At 24.3% G+C, this 19,901-nt stretch overlaps 1 protein-coding gene across 4 annotated transcripts in view; it reads left to right on the top strand.

Annotated features, from left to right (window-relative positions):
- Window positions 1–19,901, top strand: part of LOC132923468 (uncharacterized) — a 206,987-nt gene that overhangs the window by 29,798 nt on the left and 157,288 nt on the right. For 3 of the 4 annotated variants that reach the window (XM_060987476.1, XM_060987475.1, XM_060987477.1), the window contains exons 2-3: window positions 7,608–7,724; window positions 14,898–15,165. In XM_060987476.1, the coding sequence (XP_060843459.1) occupies window positions 7,608–7,724; window positions 14,898–15,165 (385 nt within the window). The remainder of the gene's footprint in view (window positions 1–7,607; window positions 7,725–14,897; window positions 15,166–19,901) is intronic. The other variant, XM_060987478.1, reaches the window with a different exon arrangement.

Here is a 19,901-nt window from a genome sequence, read left to right as displayed (position 1 = left end):
TTTGGTACTAATTGAAATTGTTGTCGTAAAATTACAAAAATCATTAGTATAATATGTCTGTTTAACTATTAAAAAAGTGTTTAATGTTTAAATTTTTGTTATGTTAAGCTATGCTTATATAATATGTATGTATGAGTACGTAATTATGTAATAAATATATAATTTTTAGAGAATAAAAATATAAATTAGCTTACTAAATGTATCGATGCGTGCTTATAATATGATTTTGATCCAATTAATTATTAATTTAAACATTGTATCATCGTATTCAATTTCAAATTTCAATAATACATTTAATTGCCACTATGTATCAGATTAGATTTGGTTCTAAACACCTATTTATTTTTAAAATTTGTTGAAAAAAATACATTTTCGCCTACATTTTTAGTATATTTTATTGAACTATAAGTACCTATAGTAAACCCAGTTCAAGTTGAGAGTGTATTCATTTTACGATAAAAACTTGTCAAGCATGGTCATCTCTATTCTTTAACTATCAGAACCAGTTTCCTATTAGAGTAAGAGTAACTGATCAGTGAATGCAGGAATTGACTTCAGATGGTACCGGCGTACCGCTCCTAACGTGAACATGTAGTAGGTATATAAAACGTTATGAAGAAGTGTAGTTGTTATATATTTTGTGTCTACTATCATAGTGAATTATTATATATAATCGATCTAATTCATATTAAAAAATTGTATTAAGCAATAAACAATTATTACGATGCAGTAATGCAGTCACCATTTTATTTACTAATCTAATTAATATTATATATTATTATCCTTATTTCGTAATTATCAAATTTGGTTAATGTTGTTCTGAAATATTTTTCAAAACGTAAAAAATACATCATATTTTTGATATTTTTTAAAGAAATATTTAATGTCTTAATTAAAATTCGTTTTATTCAAATAAGTTATGTTTATACATTACAATTTTAATTATTAAAAGTTTAATCTTATTTTTCAGTTTCAGAACTGATAATACTATTCGTAGTTTGCTAAATAATGTTTGAAATTAAATTTATACATTATTTAAAAATATAATCTAATATTTATCTAGTGGAAAGAGCCCCAGAGTATCTCGTTTTCTATGCGTCTGTTCTATGAATTATTTAGTGCCTTATCTTTGACATGGATTTGTACTTTTCCGTACTAGTTAAAAACTTGAAGTTTACTTTGGTAATGTTTTATTAAAGTTACTAGTTTATATGTTAGTGGATTAATAATTTAATATTTACGATGTAGCATTGACGTTTATTGTATAAAATATAATTCAATAATTTATTATAAAATAAATTTAATATATATAACTATGTATTGATTAAATGACTTATCTTTATAGCATATATATTTTTAAAACAAATGAATCAATGTAATTGAATAAAATGTAATAAAAATATCAGTTTTTAATTATCTATTTTTGGTTTAATATTTTATAGATTATTATCGTATTTTTATGTAGTGTTATATTAATTAAAACCGGAATTTTATATTCATGCTTGTAATTGTGTTGAATTGGATTACCAAATTTGTTTCTAAGTTTCTATATTTTTACTTATTTTAATCTTGAATAACTATTATATTTTTATTAAGTATTTATAATTATTTTAAATTAAACATGTGTTAATCAAAACACATATTAACTTAGCCTTTGGTTGAATTTGTAAAATATTGAGGTAAATTTAAATTTTGAATGATTTTGTTGATATACATGCGGTCAGTTATAATATTTTGATTGTGTGACTGTTCAAAACAGTAAATTATGCTCATGGATTTAAATTAAATACTATGTTTAATGACTTGCAATCAAATTTGTGGTATCCAATAAGAAATAAATCAAATCTTGTCAACTACTGTACATAAAAAATGTCTTGTGTCGTCAGTGACAAGATTTTTTTTTTTATTACAATCCATTTTCTCAGAACTCGTTGAGATCTAACGGTGAAAATTGAAACTTAATTGATAAATGTGAATTTGAAAATGTATTAATTATTAGCCATTTACCTAATAATATGAATAGCCTGTAATGTATTATACTCTTATGTATGTAATAAATAGCGTTGCTTAAGTTAACAATTATAATTTGGTAGATAGTTATTTTTTCTTTTTTTTTAATAAGACTTTTTAGAAAATAAGAATAACCTACCAATATTTAAAAATAGGTAGTGGCTTAAATTAATTTTCAATTACGTTGTAATTTACTAAGATGTATTAAATTACTTACTGATTTTATGTTTAAATATATATATTTATTATATTTTATCTTATAATTATATAATATAAAAAAAAAAATTATAACATTTTAATATAATATTATAAACTTTTCATTTTTTTTTTATTCTTTATATTTTTAAAATACTTAGGATTTTGAGTTAAGCGATGAATGTACCGGCTTTATTGAAATTATGTGTATTTTATGTGAGCCTCGCATCACATGTAGGAACAGTAAAATTCTTATTTTTTTCTAAAATCGTAGGGAATACCCACCTCAACAATTTACGGAAAACTATTTATGTTTTAAATATTTTCAAAAAATCGATTTATTATTGTGCCTACATAATTTATTGAATAATGAATGTAGAGACTTCAATTTTTCACCAAATATTCCTACTAACATTTTTTAAATACGACATAATTAAAGAATCAAAATATTTTAGTCATTTTTATGCTATTATATTAGGCATTTTAAATTTTCTATTTATTTTTCCTTAAACATATATATATATTTAAATATTATGCGTGTTGATAAACAATTTTATGCTTGGATAAACAGTTGAAAATTTAATTCAAGATTTGTCATAAGTTGTTTTACAACAGTTTAAAAATATCTAAAATACATGTTTACAATTATTTTGTAATTGTTTGAAGTTAAAATGTTGATAAAAATGATAATGTGTATGAAAAATAATGATTTTAATAATTTTGTTACAATTGAATGAGAACTTTTCTTGCTAATACGTCAATTAACACAATTTTTTAAATATTTATACTAATGTTATGCTGTTTACTTATAGTTTATAGCTTAAAACTATTCACTCGATACCTACGTTGGTATTGGTTTATAATAGCATATTAATTAATAATAGCTAATTAGGTATATTGTATAAAATAACATTAGTGTAGCTATTATATAATATAAACTATTTGTTTTTGGAAAATATTAGTTCAATCTACTGTATTACTGATACAAAAATAAATTACTTATATAATATAAGCTAAAAAACCATCTTCGATCATAATGATTTATACGTTTTTGGTATAAATTTATCTATTAATAAATTTAAATAACAAATCCATTACAGTGATATACTCATTGACAAGATACCGCCAACACTTACTAGTATAGTAATTTTTTTTTTTAATATGAATTAAATCCAATGGAAAATACCTATTGATATTTTTAATTTTTAATGAATACGATTTTTTGAAGTTTTTTCTGATATTTTATAAATATGATGTATACTAATAATACATCTGATAAAATTAATTATATATTATTATAAATTATAAAATATCAAAGTAAAACATATTTGGAAATAATTTAAGTATTAACATAATTAGGATATTATAGATGGACAATTTTAAGAAAAGAAGGTATTTCATAAAACATTACTTTTTTCATAAATAATATTTATATAGAATATCATAATAATAATAAATGTGTACATTTTGTGAGAAGTTCTGACTTTTATGAACCAGAAAGCATCTTCTATTTTGTTTATTATTTTTATGGGTGAATAATAATTGGGTAACCTAATAATATACAAATAAAAGTAGTGATGAAAAGATTCTATTGATTGATACAGACAATCGTTGGCTTTCACTGGACTCCAGACGTTTCTGGTGTCTGGCGCCAAAATGTTGTATTGTTATAACTATTATTATTAATACTGATTTACTTTTATAGTTAAGTCGCTTTTGTAAAAATTAAACTATATATTTTTATTCAATAGTTAAATAACCATGCATTAACACAATATTAACTGTTAATTGGTAGTGCAATATTATTAATACTTTGTATGCACAATTTACGTACATTTTTCTAAAGAGATATTACTTTTGTGAAATTCGAATATAATTTTAAAGTTAACACGTCCAGCTGCTATTTTAATCAAAAGTTTTGTCCTTTCTTAGAAAATGAGCTATAGCAGGGCAAAGTAGTTATCTTAGGTATAGCCACTTTATTATAATATTTAGAGGATTGTCGGTATTGCCTTAGATATTAATAACGTGTCAAAATATTATTTTTTTCTGTGTATAGTAAGAGGCATGCTAAATAAATGTAGATTTATACTTTCTTCAATCACTTTTCATAAGTCTTTCCTATGTGATGTTCACGCACATAGCAATACTCTTTGATTATATATCTTATCATATTTTTTTTAATACACGGTTATTTAGTTAGTAATCGTGGTATAAAAAATATGGATAACGTACCTACGCTTATTCTGATATAAACATCACACTTAAATATTATATATTTCTATGTTATTATCATGTTTCATTATTATTATTACTATTATTATTATCGTTGGTATATTTTAAAGACCACTATCATAGTCGAATTTCGTGTACATACGTATATACAATATCATTAACCGTTACCGCTACGTGTTATTATTTCCATACGATCAATTTATATAATAATAGCGATTCATCTGCCGAAACACATATAGCTGCAAATAGTTTATCGTGATTAGATCTCCGTGATTCCGACACAGCTGTACTATTTATGTAGGTAGTCCTAATTTCTTTTATAACGACTGTATTTATTTGATACAATGTAACATTGTAACTATATTGAAAAACGATTTGAAATATCCAAATAGTTTTATTATTCAATCATTAATGAGGATTTGAAAATTGTTGTGTTGTAGACTGTTTGAACTATTAAATTAATTGCATTTTACTATGAAATTCTATTATACACTCGTATTAGTAAAAACATACTTATATTGTAATTTATATAATTATAACACTCGTAATTATTTATTAACAGTTACATTTTTTCAGTTATTGATGATTATATTAGGAATATTTTTTAAGTGATGACAGATAGATTTAAACAATTCGTATTTATTTTTAAGAATATTTAGGAAATCGATTACTAATGTTTACAAAATATTAATTTTAATTTTTAAAACAAACGTATTTAAAGATTATACGGATCATAATATTGGTATAGTTACCATTTATATAGATTAAAGATTTTCTCAGATAGTTTTTTAGTATCGTAAATTATTTATCAACATGGGAAATTTTCTAAAATAATATGTTTAACATGTAAACATATATACATGTTTAGCTTTTTAGATATGTTTATAGATCAACAAATAATATACGTCGTACAGATGTTTTCGTTACTCATAATCCTACCATAAAATAATTTATAAGCCAATCAATAGACAATATAATATAATTTATAATATTAATACATATATTATATTATTAAATAGTAGGTATTATAATATAGTAATATACTGTAAAATCGATCTATGTTTCAATTAAAATTCTGAGTTAAATTATATTTTTTTAAATCAAATACGTAGAATCGTATTTTAAAATACTTTAGATTTGGTTATACTATTTAGTATATTAGTATTTAATATAAATCATAACATACCATTATACTAGATGATTTTGGGCTGTTAATTATAAATTTTAAATAAGAGATATGGGAATTGACATAAGAAGGTAGTTGTGATAGTGATGGGCGTTGACAACTATACGATGCACGAACTCGGGATTATGCAAGAATGATTTTTAACTTATATGAGATAATTTAGCTTTTCATTTTTGTTTGATTTTATCTACCTTAGAGTGGGTTTGTACATACATAATTATTAAAACGTGAAATATAATTTTTATATTACACGTAGGTACTTATTTAAATTCAAATACATAACCTATTTTAAGCACGTGTTTTTGCATACCTATAATATCATGTTGATATAATATATACCTTGTAAGTTGTAGGTTTTAAAATTGCGTTTGTGTTAAAGCTCAACCGAATAAATTTATCTTTAATAACTAAAATTAATTTAATGTTAACTTTTAAATATAAAAATATGTTTATGTAAGTAATATTTAGATGTACCTATTTGTATTATTTAATATTTTTATTAATATATGAATTATATAAAGTTTAATTTTTTTTAAAAAAATATTGCAACATTATTACTTTTAAGTTAAGGTTAACAATTCAATTTATATTGATTTTTTATAAAACAAACTATGATTGTAGTAAACAAATAAACAACATTATACTTAAAAAAACATTTATAACAACTGACTACTTACAAAATATAATGGATGTTGTTGTTTATTTTAAAAATCCATCTACGCTTTTTCCTCTACAATTTTTATACTTTTGTGATTTTAATAACATGTTGTTCCTTTGTTTCATTTAAAATAATATTTTGATAAAGTTAATTTGTTATATTAAACGTGAAAATTCAATAAAACGCTATAGACTGCAATAATAATTACACAACAATGGCTTTTTGTCGAAAAATAAGAAATCAGCAGATGTTTAATGTTTATAAACGTAGATAATGGAGACGTAAAAATGTTTTTATGCAAACTACATAACATCGCTCATGTAATTTTGATACTTTTATAAAGTAGACAAACTTGTTAGTCTTTACGTAGGTTTCACAAGTTACATTATAATATTATATTGTTGTTGAGGTCAAATTCATAGATCATATCTGGAATCATCGTCGCTTGTACGAGTATATCTCTTGTATCTCGATTTACCGACAAATTAAATATAAACCACTAACTCTCAAATCATTCCTACCTGTAATTTTCTTTATTGCATTTTTACTTTTGAAATACATTGTGGAGCATTAAAAATAATAAGAAGAATAAATTGTCATACTTGCCTGAAGCGGCTGAAGCTTTTCGTCGTTTGGTGTTTTCTGAATTTAACTTAAGTACTTATACGTAATATACGACCAGCAAGTGTATAATATTAGTATAGCGTTTTCCTTTAACTGCACAGCTGCAGTGATGGTATTTGGTATTATAATATTGGTATTAGTTCCACTTGGCGCATGCAATATAATAATATTTTATTGAAAAAAATAATAATATAGTACGTTGTAAACTATGAATAATTACTCATTTATATTGAGTATATAAATGTACATGGATAAAAATATAAAAAAAAATAATAATAACGGAGAAAAGAAAGGATTTAGTGTTATGACGTCCGTACAATGATGAATGGCTTCTTAAATATAATGATCTTAAATGGTTTAATAGTCCTAGGAAACCTACCTGCAGGTATTGGTAGTAGTAATTATGATCGACGTGGGCAGTCGTCATGAATATACTCAGTATTCGTAACTGAAATTTGAATTTTTCGACTCCCACATTTAGGGCTTGGCATGGAAATCTCGAGTTATCATTTGAACCCGTTTATGGTACCTATCAGATATTTAATTTAATTTATTAAATTATATTACTGTCTGTGCAGTTATCATTTATACTAGCCATACTTTTTTCTGTTATATTATACAATTTGTGTACCTACATGGCCACATTATTTTTGCTCCAAATTAAAATGTATTAAAATATAATGTCATTGTGTGTTCCAGGGTTACGAAAAGCGAAAACGGCGATGATCTAATGTTGAGTTGTAGCAATGAATACTCTGAACCAATTAATGCTTACGTTCTTCCGGACTCTCATATTACCAAATTATGTTCAGCCAGGTGAATAATATCAGTGTTAACTTATTACTTTTTTTTTTAGCCCGTAACCGATTAGATATTGAGTGAACTTGATTTAAAAAAAAACTAAGATGTTTAAATTTTATTGAAAAAAACCACCGCATTGCGTTATAATTCAGTGTAACATATGAATTTAAATTAACTGTTAACATATTTTTTTTAAGTTATTACGTTTATGGTACCTATATACGTTATATTTTGTATAATAATAGTTTGCGTGTTTTACTATTGTATTTGAAAACGAATAAAAATATTTGTATTTACCAGGTAGAGTAAATTGGTAATAAAAACCCCTTAGCGTTATATTGTTTTGCAAAAATATTTCTTACATTGTAAATCTAAAAATGTCGTTATCTTCAAATTAGGAAATATAAAGACGTATTGTTAACAATTTAGTGTAGTGTTAGAAAACAATGGATGTTTAACTATTTTAACGTAATGATTAATAATGTTGTTATTGTAATGTTTGATACAAATATTCATATCCAGATATCCTCTATCTTCGTAAATATTTTTGTTCATAAAATATTGTTTACTCATCAATACTGGTAATATTATTGTTGTTAATATAATCAATGGACATTCAAATTAAGCTCAACTACTTTAACATAATGTACTTTAATGTTATGTGATTTCTATAGCTATTATACCTATACGATACTCGTTATTTAGATTGTTTGAAAATGGTAAATATCACTTATACATACAATGTGTGTATAATTATATACAACGTATAATAGATTATGGGGCTGAAAACTTTATGTAACTTATACGTATTTATGACTTTCTCGATCAATTACCATATGTGTTTTTCACAATGCACCACTATAGTATGTTCTAGACAACGTATTTTATTTTATCACTAATGATATAGGGATTCGGTAAATATTATAATGTGTACTTTATATGATGGATAAGCTATATAGTATATACATCTAGGAATGCTAAATAATGACATTTTTTAGGGTTGAATCTCCACTTAATACTATTACAGAATATATAGTGGTGTAAAGTGTACATACAAATATGGTTAATGGTTTTCATTATTGCCACTTGTGCCTAGTGTAAAAAAATTATATCTCGCGCCTCTTGCGGTATTATATTATGTATAATATTTTTCCATTATTATTTTTTTTTTCATAAAAAAAATTATTAAAATATATTATCGTTTATTCAAAACTGTTTTATGAATTATTTAAATTACAATTGTATTTTATTATCCATATAATATATTATATTATAAGACCGTAACTTGGGGGGGGGGATGGTTTGGGCGTCTAGACCCCCCTTTGGAATTTTTAAAAGTAGAAACATTTTAGTGGTAAATATAAGGTATAATATAGCAGGGTAATATGCAAGTATCTATATTAAAAAAATATTGGACCCCCATGGCATTTTTTTCAATTACTGCCTTGTTGTATTACATTATGACGTATTAACTGTTAAATATATAATATACTTTATTATTAGACATGGTCGCTATAAATTTCCATATTTCCACGTTATGCTATTTGTCAAATCAAACCATTGGAATTATATGATAATATTGTATCATACACATAGAAACGGCAGCGTGTATTAAGTATATATTTTATTTTATCACGTACACCGGACATGATGCACGCATATGTCACGATTTCGCAGACTCGCGGATGTACAAAATATGTATATTTATAGAATTACATGTTGTGCGCCTGTATAATATAGGACAATAATATTAAAATATAGTAGGTTGTACCTACGTTTATGTATAGGATTATTTGTGTGACTATACGAGTATATAGAGCTTAGTGTGCAGCAGCTGTTGGATTAGGACTGCGCGGCGAGGCCCTGGGGGAGAATCGGGAGGGATACACGACTGGACGACCTTGAATCGTAAATTTTGTTTACGCCTCGCAAACAACAGGGCTGACCTTTAGTATGGATCGTATACTGCGCGCGCGGGGATACTGTGAAGCGGACATAACTTTTATCGATCGAGTGGCCCGGCGGCGGTGGCGGCAGCGTGTGAGTTTTCGGCCATTACCTCTGATAATAATAATAATAATTATACACTGCCATCGGTGGTTTTTTTATTATTATTATTTATTTATTTCATACAGATACGCGTTTATGTAACATAATTATATTATATATTATAATCGTCATACATTATTATTATGCCGTCACTGTATACATTTAATGTACACGGAGTGAAAAAATAAAACGAAGATGACTCGGTGTAGGTTTACGATTGATAACAATTAAATTATACGTATTTGTACTTACCGCACGGCTTATCGTATAATAATTTACGCAAAACTCCGCACAGTCCGCATGTTTTATTTTAATTTTAACTACAACGTCGTATTGAAAAACGTGGAAGGCCTACGTGTATATCTACGTGGAACATAATAAACCTTTCGACATCCCGACGTGTACGTTTCACTTTTAAAATGGATGATAAAAAGTAGGGTTACGCTTTTGGTTCTTACGATAATTTTATTCTAATACGAATAATATTCGCTTGGATTTGATTCACGTTGGAAATACCGTATATGTTCATATAGTTTTGTAATTTATATAATTACCGCTGATAATTTTCGATGTACCTCTATATAATATGAGGTAATAATATAGTTATTAAGAATAAGCGCGCGTTGTCAGATACTTTAAAGAAATTCAATTTGACAATACGTATAAGATTACTTGTAAAACATATCATAATAATTATTATATTTTATATAACCATATCAATAAGTGAAAAGAGTTTTATTATTTGAATATGATATTTTCCTCGTAGAAATTAGTCACCATACACGATGTTCTAAACAATAGTTCTGAAATTATTAAGATATAAATATTAAATTTAAGATTTTTTTTTATATGATCCAACCAAAGTATAAACCTTAAATTTTCGGTCCGTGTAGGTAGATTCTAATATTTATAATTAGTCAATAAAAATGGTAATTGTTTCATACTGAATGTTTAAACCGTTTAAATTTTGCTTGATTATTTATTCGAATTAAGTTAACGGAAACAAATTATAATTGTAAAAGATCCACGTAAATTGTTATTGTCGATGTGTTAAGAATAATATATATAAATGAATGGCATTATTTATTTTATTTTAATTAATAATTTATTTTATATAGTTCCTTTGTAGTTTATATAGATCAGCTAATTGAAAAGTGTCTATGTTTACATTACTTATTATACACCTATAACGCTGTATACTGTAGTAGTGTTTAAGTTTTACATATTGTTTATTTCATGTTCATGGGATTGTTCCATTCCGGAGTTGAACATTATTGCTCTTAATTATTTTGATGGGATAAAACAAACAGGATATTAAAACTGTATGTTGTTTCATTCTTATTTGAAATACAATTATTGTTCTTGAGTAAATACAAAGCGTAACAGTAGTATGTATGCTAGATAACTATAATGGTATAATTATTAAAATGTACACACACAAATGTATTTAAACGTATGTGCACTTATTAGGAAATTATAATTATATTAATATAATTTTAAACTGATTGGGCTACAAGCTACATTTATGAAACTCGCGTTATTACATTATTATTTACGGACGACTTTGTAATGACACTCAGTTGTATATTATACATTTATACACAATATAATATAGGTAGGTATTATAGGTATAATAATTATGCGATGAAAGTCATTCATTTTTTCGCACGAGGACAATACGATCTTATTTCTTGACATTCACGATCCCGTACTATATATACCTTTCACTATTTTGTGGTTGTTAGATGATAACATATTATATTGTAGTCATATATCAATTGAAAATTGATTTGCTATGTATAATTTGATTGTGCCCAATAAAATATAGAAAATAAGAAAAATTGTTGCAGAAAATTGTCACATTACAATCGGCCACTTCAATCTCAATGTTAATCTAGGGTAACAGAATTGTATCCACAAGACCAAGAACTATAAATATATTTTCATGTTTTAATTTATTTTAATGTTTTGGTAAAACAGTTAAAAAATATATTTTTAATATAACTTTTTTCAAAAAAATTGTATGTAGCCATTTTGTATTTCATTTTTCTTAAAATATTGACGTTTCAACATGTTAATTTCATTAATTTTCCGATTTTTAATATTTTTTTATAGTTTTAAAAAAAAACTGTGAATTATTTAATACGATAGTGATATTATATCAAACATATGATTCGCGTGCTAGCACGGCCGACGAACGCTTTCAGTGTTCTTTTTGAAAGTAAAAAAAATATTAAAAATTAGGAGATTAATGAAATTAAAATATTGAAATGTCAATATTTTCAGAAAAATAAATTTTAAAAATGGTTACCTTCATTTTTTTTTTTTTATTAGAATAATTAAAATAAATTAAAACATGAAATATTTGTAGTTCTTGTCTCTGTGAATATTATTAAAAAACCAGAATTATGATATCTATTATTTCAGGAGATATTGCAATGAGTAAATCCTCACGGGATAACCTGTATAATATAAAATAATATTAATATGCTTGTTACCTTCATTAAAAAATAATATTTATATAATTACCATGTTTAAATTATATTATAAAATTCTTTTTTCTGTACCCACGTAGTCGCGTACTTAACGACTTTGTAATTTCTCGATCGCATAAATTAATTTTTCTCGGATAGGTATTATACTATTGTAGACCTACTGTCAAGTGATGACTGAAGGTTAAAACGTGAAATATGAGAATTGATACGATAGTGTGTGTTTCAATGTTTCATTAATATTATTACGTGTTATAAAATAGGTAGCGATAATATCATAGTAATTGTAGGTGAATTATAACAGTAATACATAACATATTAATATTATGATCCTTATAGACAATAATATTATATTATTATATAATAGTATACTGGTATTTGATGTATTCGACTCTGTCTACATAGATATCGACAACAACTTGTTTGTTTGGTAAGACGATATTGCTGTAATCATATCGTGTATTTGGCGAAAAAATGATGTAAATATATACTATTAATAAAATAATTATTTATTTTAAACATATTTTTATTTGATGCTTGTTTACATAATATTATATAGAATGATTCACTAAGCATTCTCAACCCATTTTGTCCTTAAATAATATATTAAAATTATAAATGTATGGAGATTTTAATACATTTAACAGCTATATTATTTAGATAATTGGTTTATTATATAATTTAAGGAGTGTATAAAATACTGCTGAATCGCCACAAAAACAATACAAGCTTTTTTATTTTTCAAATGAGAACCGCCATTTTTTTCAGTATTCAGATTTTTTTTTTTTTTGATAATGTTGACATAAAAAACGATTAGTTTCATAGTTGTTAAAATGTATGAGCTACAGTAAATTATTGTACTGAGGATAATTATCTTTAATAATGGTTAAACATAAATTATAAAATAGGTTCTAATGTATCAATAGTAATTAGTAATACTTTAAAACATAATCCTACAATCCTATTACTATATTATATGCTAAGCTTAGTCATTAAAAACTACTCGATCGTTCGATTTTTGATTTAAATAAATAAAATGTATTAAAAAAAAAATCATCTACTTTGTAATGTACATTAAAGAAGGGTGTTCTATGTGAAAAAAGAAGTTTGTTCCACTACTACAGTACACTTCTTAATATCATACAAATTAAACTATCTTTGATTTTAGAATCTTAATCTATTCAGTACTCATAAATAGAAGTAATTAAAATTTGAATAAATATGATCATAATCAAATAAAAAAAAAAAATGGAGTGTGCATTGCCTAATAATTCATCCTGCGCACTTACGTTATGAATGGTAGTCGTATTCGATTTTCGTTAAAAATAATATCGATTCATGTATGAATATAAAATTAATTAATAATATATTTATACATAAAATTGTACTATATATTACCTATATGCAATTTTATCTGAATGTGAATGAGATATTACGCAATACATAGTATGCATTTTTATATAGGTACTTAAATCAATCAATTGTTGAAATTTAACGCATAATATTAAGTTGGCGTTCTTACAACATGATGTATTTAATGTTTGATATCAGTTTATATTATATTCTGAAGCTGTAATGTTTATGTGAGTGTGATTATAAAACTGTTTTATATATTGACGAAGGAAAACTTTTTGAAACCAATAATAGACCAACATTTTTATAAATAATTAGATTATTATTCAAATATTAGTTATATAATTAAATCAGGTATAATATTTTTTTTTTTTGTTTATAGATTTATGATTATACAATAGTTCTTACATTAGTAGTTAAATTAAATAATGGATATCACAAAAGGCATGTTGATAATAAAAACCAATTAATACTTAATTTCAATAAATAGCAAAAAATTTACCAAGTACATATCTATCTATAACAATTAATAAAGTATTTAGGTACTCATAAACTAATTTAAAATGAAGTTAAAATTGTATAATATATATTTTTTAATTTTTTTTTTTTTAGAAAATTTAGTTAATAACTATTACAGTACAACAATTACAGATAGTGATTTTTTAAATTAAATTGGTTTGTTTAAAGTAGAGCATACATTTAAAGTATTTTTAAAAATAAACTTTAACATGATTACACAAATCTTATATGTTTACTAATGTATCGTTTTGATATGCGATGCGACACATTTTTTTTAATAGGACTTTTTAGTACCTATTTATTTTTTTCATAAACCTAATACTTAATAATATATTATTACTTGTTTTAAAAAAACTAACGTGCTTTAATTTTTATATTTTTTTTTTTATCATAATTATTCTTGGTAGAGCTTTAACAATTTGGGTTATTAGTTTACAATGCATTCTTTATAATGACAATAAAAATACTACGTACCTATATTGTAAATTTTTAATTTATCAGCTTTAGTATTTTTTTTTTTATTTCTTTTAATAAATTAATTATGATTAGTGTTTATAAATTGAATTATATACATTTTTTGTAATATTTTATTTGAACTGCGATTGATTATTGAGTCAGAATATAATTTATACAAATAGATTTCACTTTGAAATTACTATTTTAATTGGTAGCTTGTTGTGATTATTTTCTAGTAAATTGTCTTTAAAAAAATATTTTTTTGTACTTATTTGATATTTATATAATTAAAAGTTTATAATTATTATTTTATTTTTAGACAAATGTTTCCGGTTTGTGATAACAACTCACATTATTCAGTAACATACGAAACTTTAAAGCCGGTGTTAGTATCGTCAGATACAGCATCTGTAGGCTATGGAAAACTGGAAACTGTGCCGCCACCTATTGGTGGAGCTTCGGGGAAGAAAATGGCGACTGTCAACGGTGGAAATACAACTACCCCTAATATTTGTATCGAGGGTGGCCGCATTGAATTTGTAAAGTCTCCAATAGATTGCGGTGATGAAAAACAAGACTACCTAAAGGTAATATTGATAGAAAGCGCTAATGTGATTATTATTTTTTAAATATAAACTATTTAAATGAACAGATATTTTTAATAATTAATAATATTATAATATAGTATAAAGTATGAATATTATTCGTTTGTAGAAATTCTATAAGTTTTTATAGATGTATTAACGATACGAGTAATAATTGATTAAATTATATTTATCGATTTCAAAATAATAAAATATAAAAAGTTATATTTAGTCGTATTATGGTTTACAAATATAATAATAATAACCAACAACTCGTAATATAAAAGATATATTATTATAAATTATAATAGACAAACACATTCGCTTATATTATTACCTATATTGTTATTTGTAGCTTATACGATGGTTTGAATTAGTAATTACTATGACGTTCGTTAGTCTTAAATAATGTTATAAAAAATGGAAAAAAAAATATATTGTTACAAAATATGTAAAACTAAAATAATAAACTATATTTCGCCGAATTATAATAATTCTAAGTCAACAAATCTAAATTATGCGTACACGTATTATCGATGTCTATAATACATTAATATACTTATATTATACTATTTATACTACAGCCAATCGCCAGTTTATAAAAAATCCTAAATAACAAATAATTTTTTGTTTAGTACCTTTAAAAATATAGAGGTTTCATCGTATGGATTTTATTTTATTGAAACACATATCAAAGAGATTTAATGAACAAAATAATAAGTTGAAATAATTGTTTTTCATTTTAATTGTTATTAATTTAGTTTTGGCTTTTGGCTCTTGCAGCACATTTAATATATTAAGTATGTATTGGTTTTTGAAGAGACTTATGATTATATATTGTAATCCAGATCAACAGTAATGGGTTATTAGTTGAAAGCTTTGCGTGAGCTTAGGTGAAGGATTACACATTTTGGAGTAATGGAAATTATAACCCCAAGAGAAATCTACTCTTTTGCTTTCTTGTGGCAAAATGTCGGCGTAACAGCTAGGCAATTTCAATGCGTTTGTGCTTAAGAATCTTTAACCTCGTATTTAAATTAATATTATTAATATTATTGTTTATTCTTGATTACAATTTAAAAACTTGTGTACATAAATTTGCAGATTTTATAGGCTTAGATGATATTATTTGTATGTGTTTGGATATTATGTCAATTATTAGTTATACAGTACGATAGACGTCATCTTCTTGTAAACTTTATTATTTTATTACCATTATTATATCGGTTGTGATATGTACAGTACTGTATTAACTATAAATACAGTATTTTATATATAAGTAGATATTTGTATCGTTTTGTTTGCTTTTAGCGGTAAAAACCTATATGTGTATTTATATTTATTGAATTGAAATAAGGAAACATCAGGGTCTTTGGATTTATTCATTATATATAGCCTTTTAATAGCTTGTGATACAATATAATAATATTTATAAATGCCAGTTGGATAGTTATATATATATTATTATTTTTCAGTATTATTCTAAGACATTTTGAAAGAATGATATCGAATCTTTCAAAAATGAAGGTCTGAGTTTTTTCTTCTTATAGGTGAACCTTTTTGTTGAATAAAAAGGAAAATATAAAAGTGTGTGTCCATTATTCTCACGACACACTGTTTATTAAATTGGAACGTGCTGTGAACAATATAGCTCTATAGCAGTCAATATAAAATTGAAAAGACCTTCGGAAATATTGAATAAGAAATAAACTCTGATGATGAACTTCTTAGAAATTCAACGTTATAACACGAAAACAATATTGTTTCAATAACATAGAGAAATTGAAAAATTCCCAAATATTTGTTTGTATAATATAAGTTTGTGCGTTATGCATTGCAATATTTTAAAATATAAATACTATTTATAGTAACAATATAATGTGTAAATAAACTCTAAAAGTTTAAAAATAAGATAGTTTTTCGTGGTCCACCACTAGATAAGCGTGTTAGATATTCGTATCTAAAATATCATTTTGTGCTTTTTGTGAAATATTAAAAGCATATTATATAGCTAAAAATGTTAATAAAAGATTTTTAATTTCTTATGAAAATAAGAAAAAAAATATCATAAAGAGACAGGCAAACAAATTAAAAAGCTTAAATATGTGAGGATTTAAATAATAAAATTAAAGATTTATAATAATCACATTATTTCTTTGATTTTTTTTTATTATTGCTATAATATAATAATATATTTAACTTTATATTATATTCTGAAATTTATTTTATTCATTGAATTATTTCAACTTTGGCTATAAAAATTAAACTATATTATTTTTTTAAATTTTAATCATCGTTATTACTAATGAGTAATAACTAATGAATATATTATATTTAAATTATTTTATAAATCATGAAAATAATCACAATATCATGTGACCGAAGACAGTCTTAATTTTTGGTAAACTATTTTTTAAGCAATTATTTTAATAATAATATTATTATATTTTTTAAAAATGTCCGTTTTTTCCGAATTATTATTATTATTATTAAAGTATAAGAATTTTTTTATTTTTCCCTTCCAAAAGTACTATCTAGATTCAATTCACTGACAGAAATTTTCCTCAAAGTTATAAATAAATAGATTTAACTTTTAAAATAAATTATTTAGCTGATCCTATGGTCTTATTATACAAAGAATTTGATAAGGAATAAATGTTTTAACTCCTTAAAGCACTGATAATAAATTATAATATTATATATTAAAACTAAATATTATTGCTTTCACATCACATGTTCAATGTACATACACGTGCATGTACTTTTAATCAAGGCGCGGTCTATTAAGTATTATCTTTTAATCTATTATTTGATGCCTTAATATATTTCAAAGCTTTCTCGTTAATTTAAACTAAGCTCGTCTATTAAGTACGTATATGGATGTTTCACTATAGTATGTTTAATACTTGAGCTAGAAAATTATGTGCATAATTTCAAATTAATTATAGAATTAAATTTAAATTGCCATTGCAGTCATCTTAAACAGAATATTGTTATTTAGATAACGATAGTATTTGATACAATTTTATATCAACGTAAAATGTTATATGATTTAATTTATTTACATGTTTAATGCATAGGTACCAATTATATGGTTGTAGATTTACTTGAAAAACTGAAATTTAATTTTACATACATTATATAATATAATATTATTATTATATTATATTATATTATATAGCATTACTTTAAGGTCGAGCAGAAAAACTTTAATGTTGAACGTAATATTTTGAAGATTTTTAATGATTAAAAAATTAACATTTATTGGCGAATATACTTTATTAATATACCTCATTATTTTCATATGATTTTTTATACAAAAATAAATAATAATAATTGTTTATTAGGTACTAGCTGTCCCACCCAGCGTTGCCCTGATAAAAATCACCTCAGGTGAAAACCGAGATTTTTTTTTACATTATATTAATAATAGCTGACCCGGCAAACGTATATTTATTTTTAATTGTTTAATAATGTTTGTTATTTCTTCTAAGCGGTTGCTAGAATACTAAAAATATGTCTAATTATTTTATTTTTTTATTTTATTTATTTGAATTAATTCTGTTATAGTATATACCATCCTCTATTTTAACCCCTTACAGCCCTTTTTTAGTATTACAAAGTAGCCTATGTCCTTTCCCAGTGTCTAAACTATCTATGTACCAAATTTCATTTAAATCGGTTCAGTAGTTTCGGAGCCTTTTCAATAAAAACAATCAAATCTTTTCTCTTTATAATATTAGTATAGATAATGGGAAAGTATTTAAAAATTTGTGAATCATTTAAAATTAATATAATTTTAAGTTGCTTATAATGTATATTGTGAAAGTCAATACGATTGATCAAAATAAATACGTTTAAGTAGATAAATTATTTTTATAAGAAAAACGAATCTGTTTTATGTGATGTGCCTAGTGATTTTTATATTTATTGAAAATCTATATACATATGAGGTAGTATTTTAATGTTTTTTACTCTGTTTATTCTTATTCAGATAATGTAATTTTTATTATCTTTTTATAAAATATATAATCATCTACGAAGTCTTAAGAATTTTGGAAATCCTATTATACTGTTATTGTAGTATAATAGGATTTAAAGTAGTTATGTTATATACATTTTAAAAATTTTATCACGTAATTCATACAGTATATTTACGATTAAATATTTTTTAGTTATAATTATGCATAATGTGTGCTTAACTATATTTTTTTAGTTACAAAAAATCAATTAGCCATGTTTTCCTCCCTTCGGGACTTTTCCTTTGGGACCCAACGTCACGGGGATGCCGTAAGAGGATAAAGTGAGTCCTTTGGGACCTTTAGGAAAGGCGGTACATGTACACACACATAAACATTTTGGTCGTAATTCAAAATCGCACATAACGGATTTAACGATGGTCGAAGGATGTGCTGGGGGGTCAGTAGTAGACTGCTTCAGATTGTCGAAGCGTAATCCTTTTAAGAGCGAGGTCGTTGCTGGATTAGGTTACTATAGTATATATAAGGATTTTAGGTGTCTGCATCGACGTTGCAATACTATGTAATAGTGTGTAATTTAGAATACAAGTATAATAAGTTTATCTATCATCGAAATATATTATCTGCGGTTTTTATAAGAACTTTTTAAAACAACGTGGATAATAGTTATTCTTTTAATTTATTTATCAATTTTTGATTTGTCTTATAAATCAATTTTTCTCGTCAAATTTAATTATTTATAATAATTATTTAGTTATA

This window comes from Rhopalosiphum padi, chromosome 2 (assembly GCF_020882245.1).
Source record: "Rhopalosiphum padi isolate XX-2018 chromosome 2, ASM2088224v1, whole genome shotgun sequence".
NCBI classification, from domain to species: Eukaryota; Metazoa; Arthropoda; class Insecta; order Hemiptera; family Aphididae; genus Rhopalosiphum; species Rhopalosiphum padi.
Note: the sequence above shows the minus strand (reverse complement) of the source record. Positions and strands in the feature narration are given on the sequence as shown.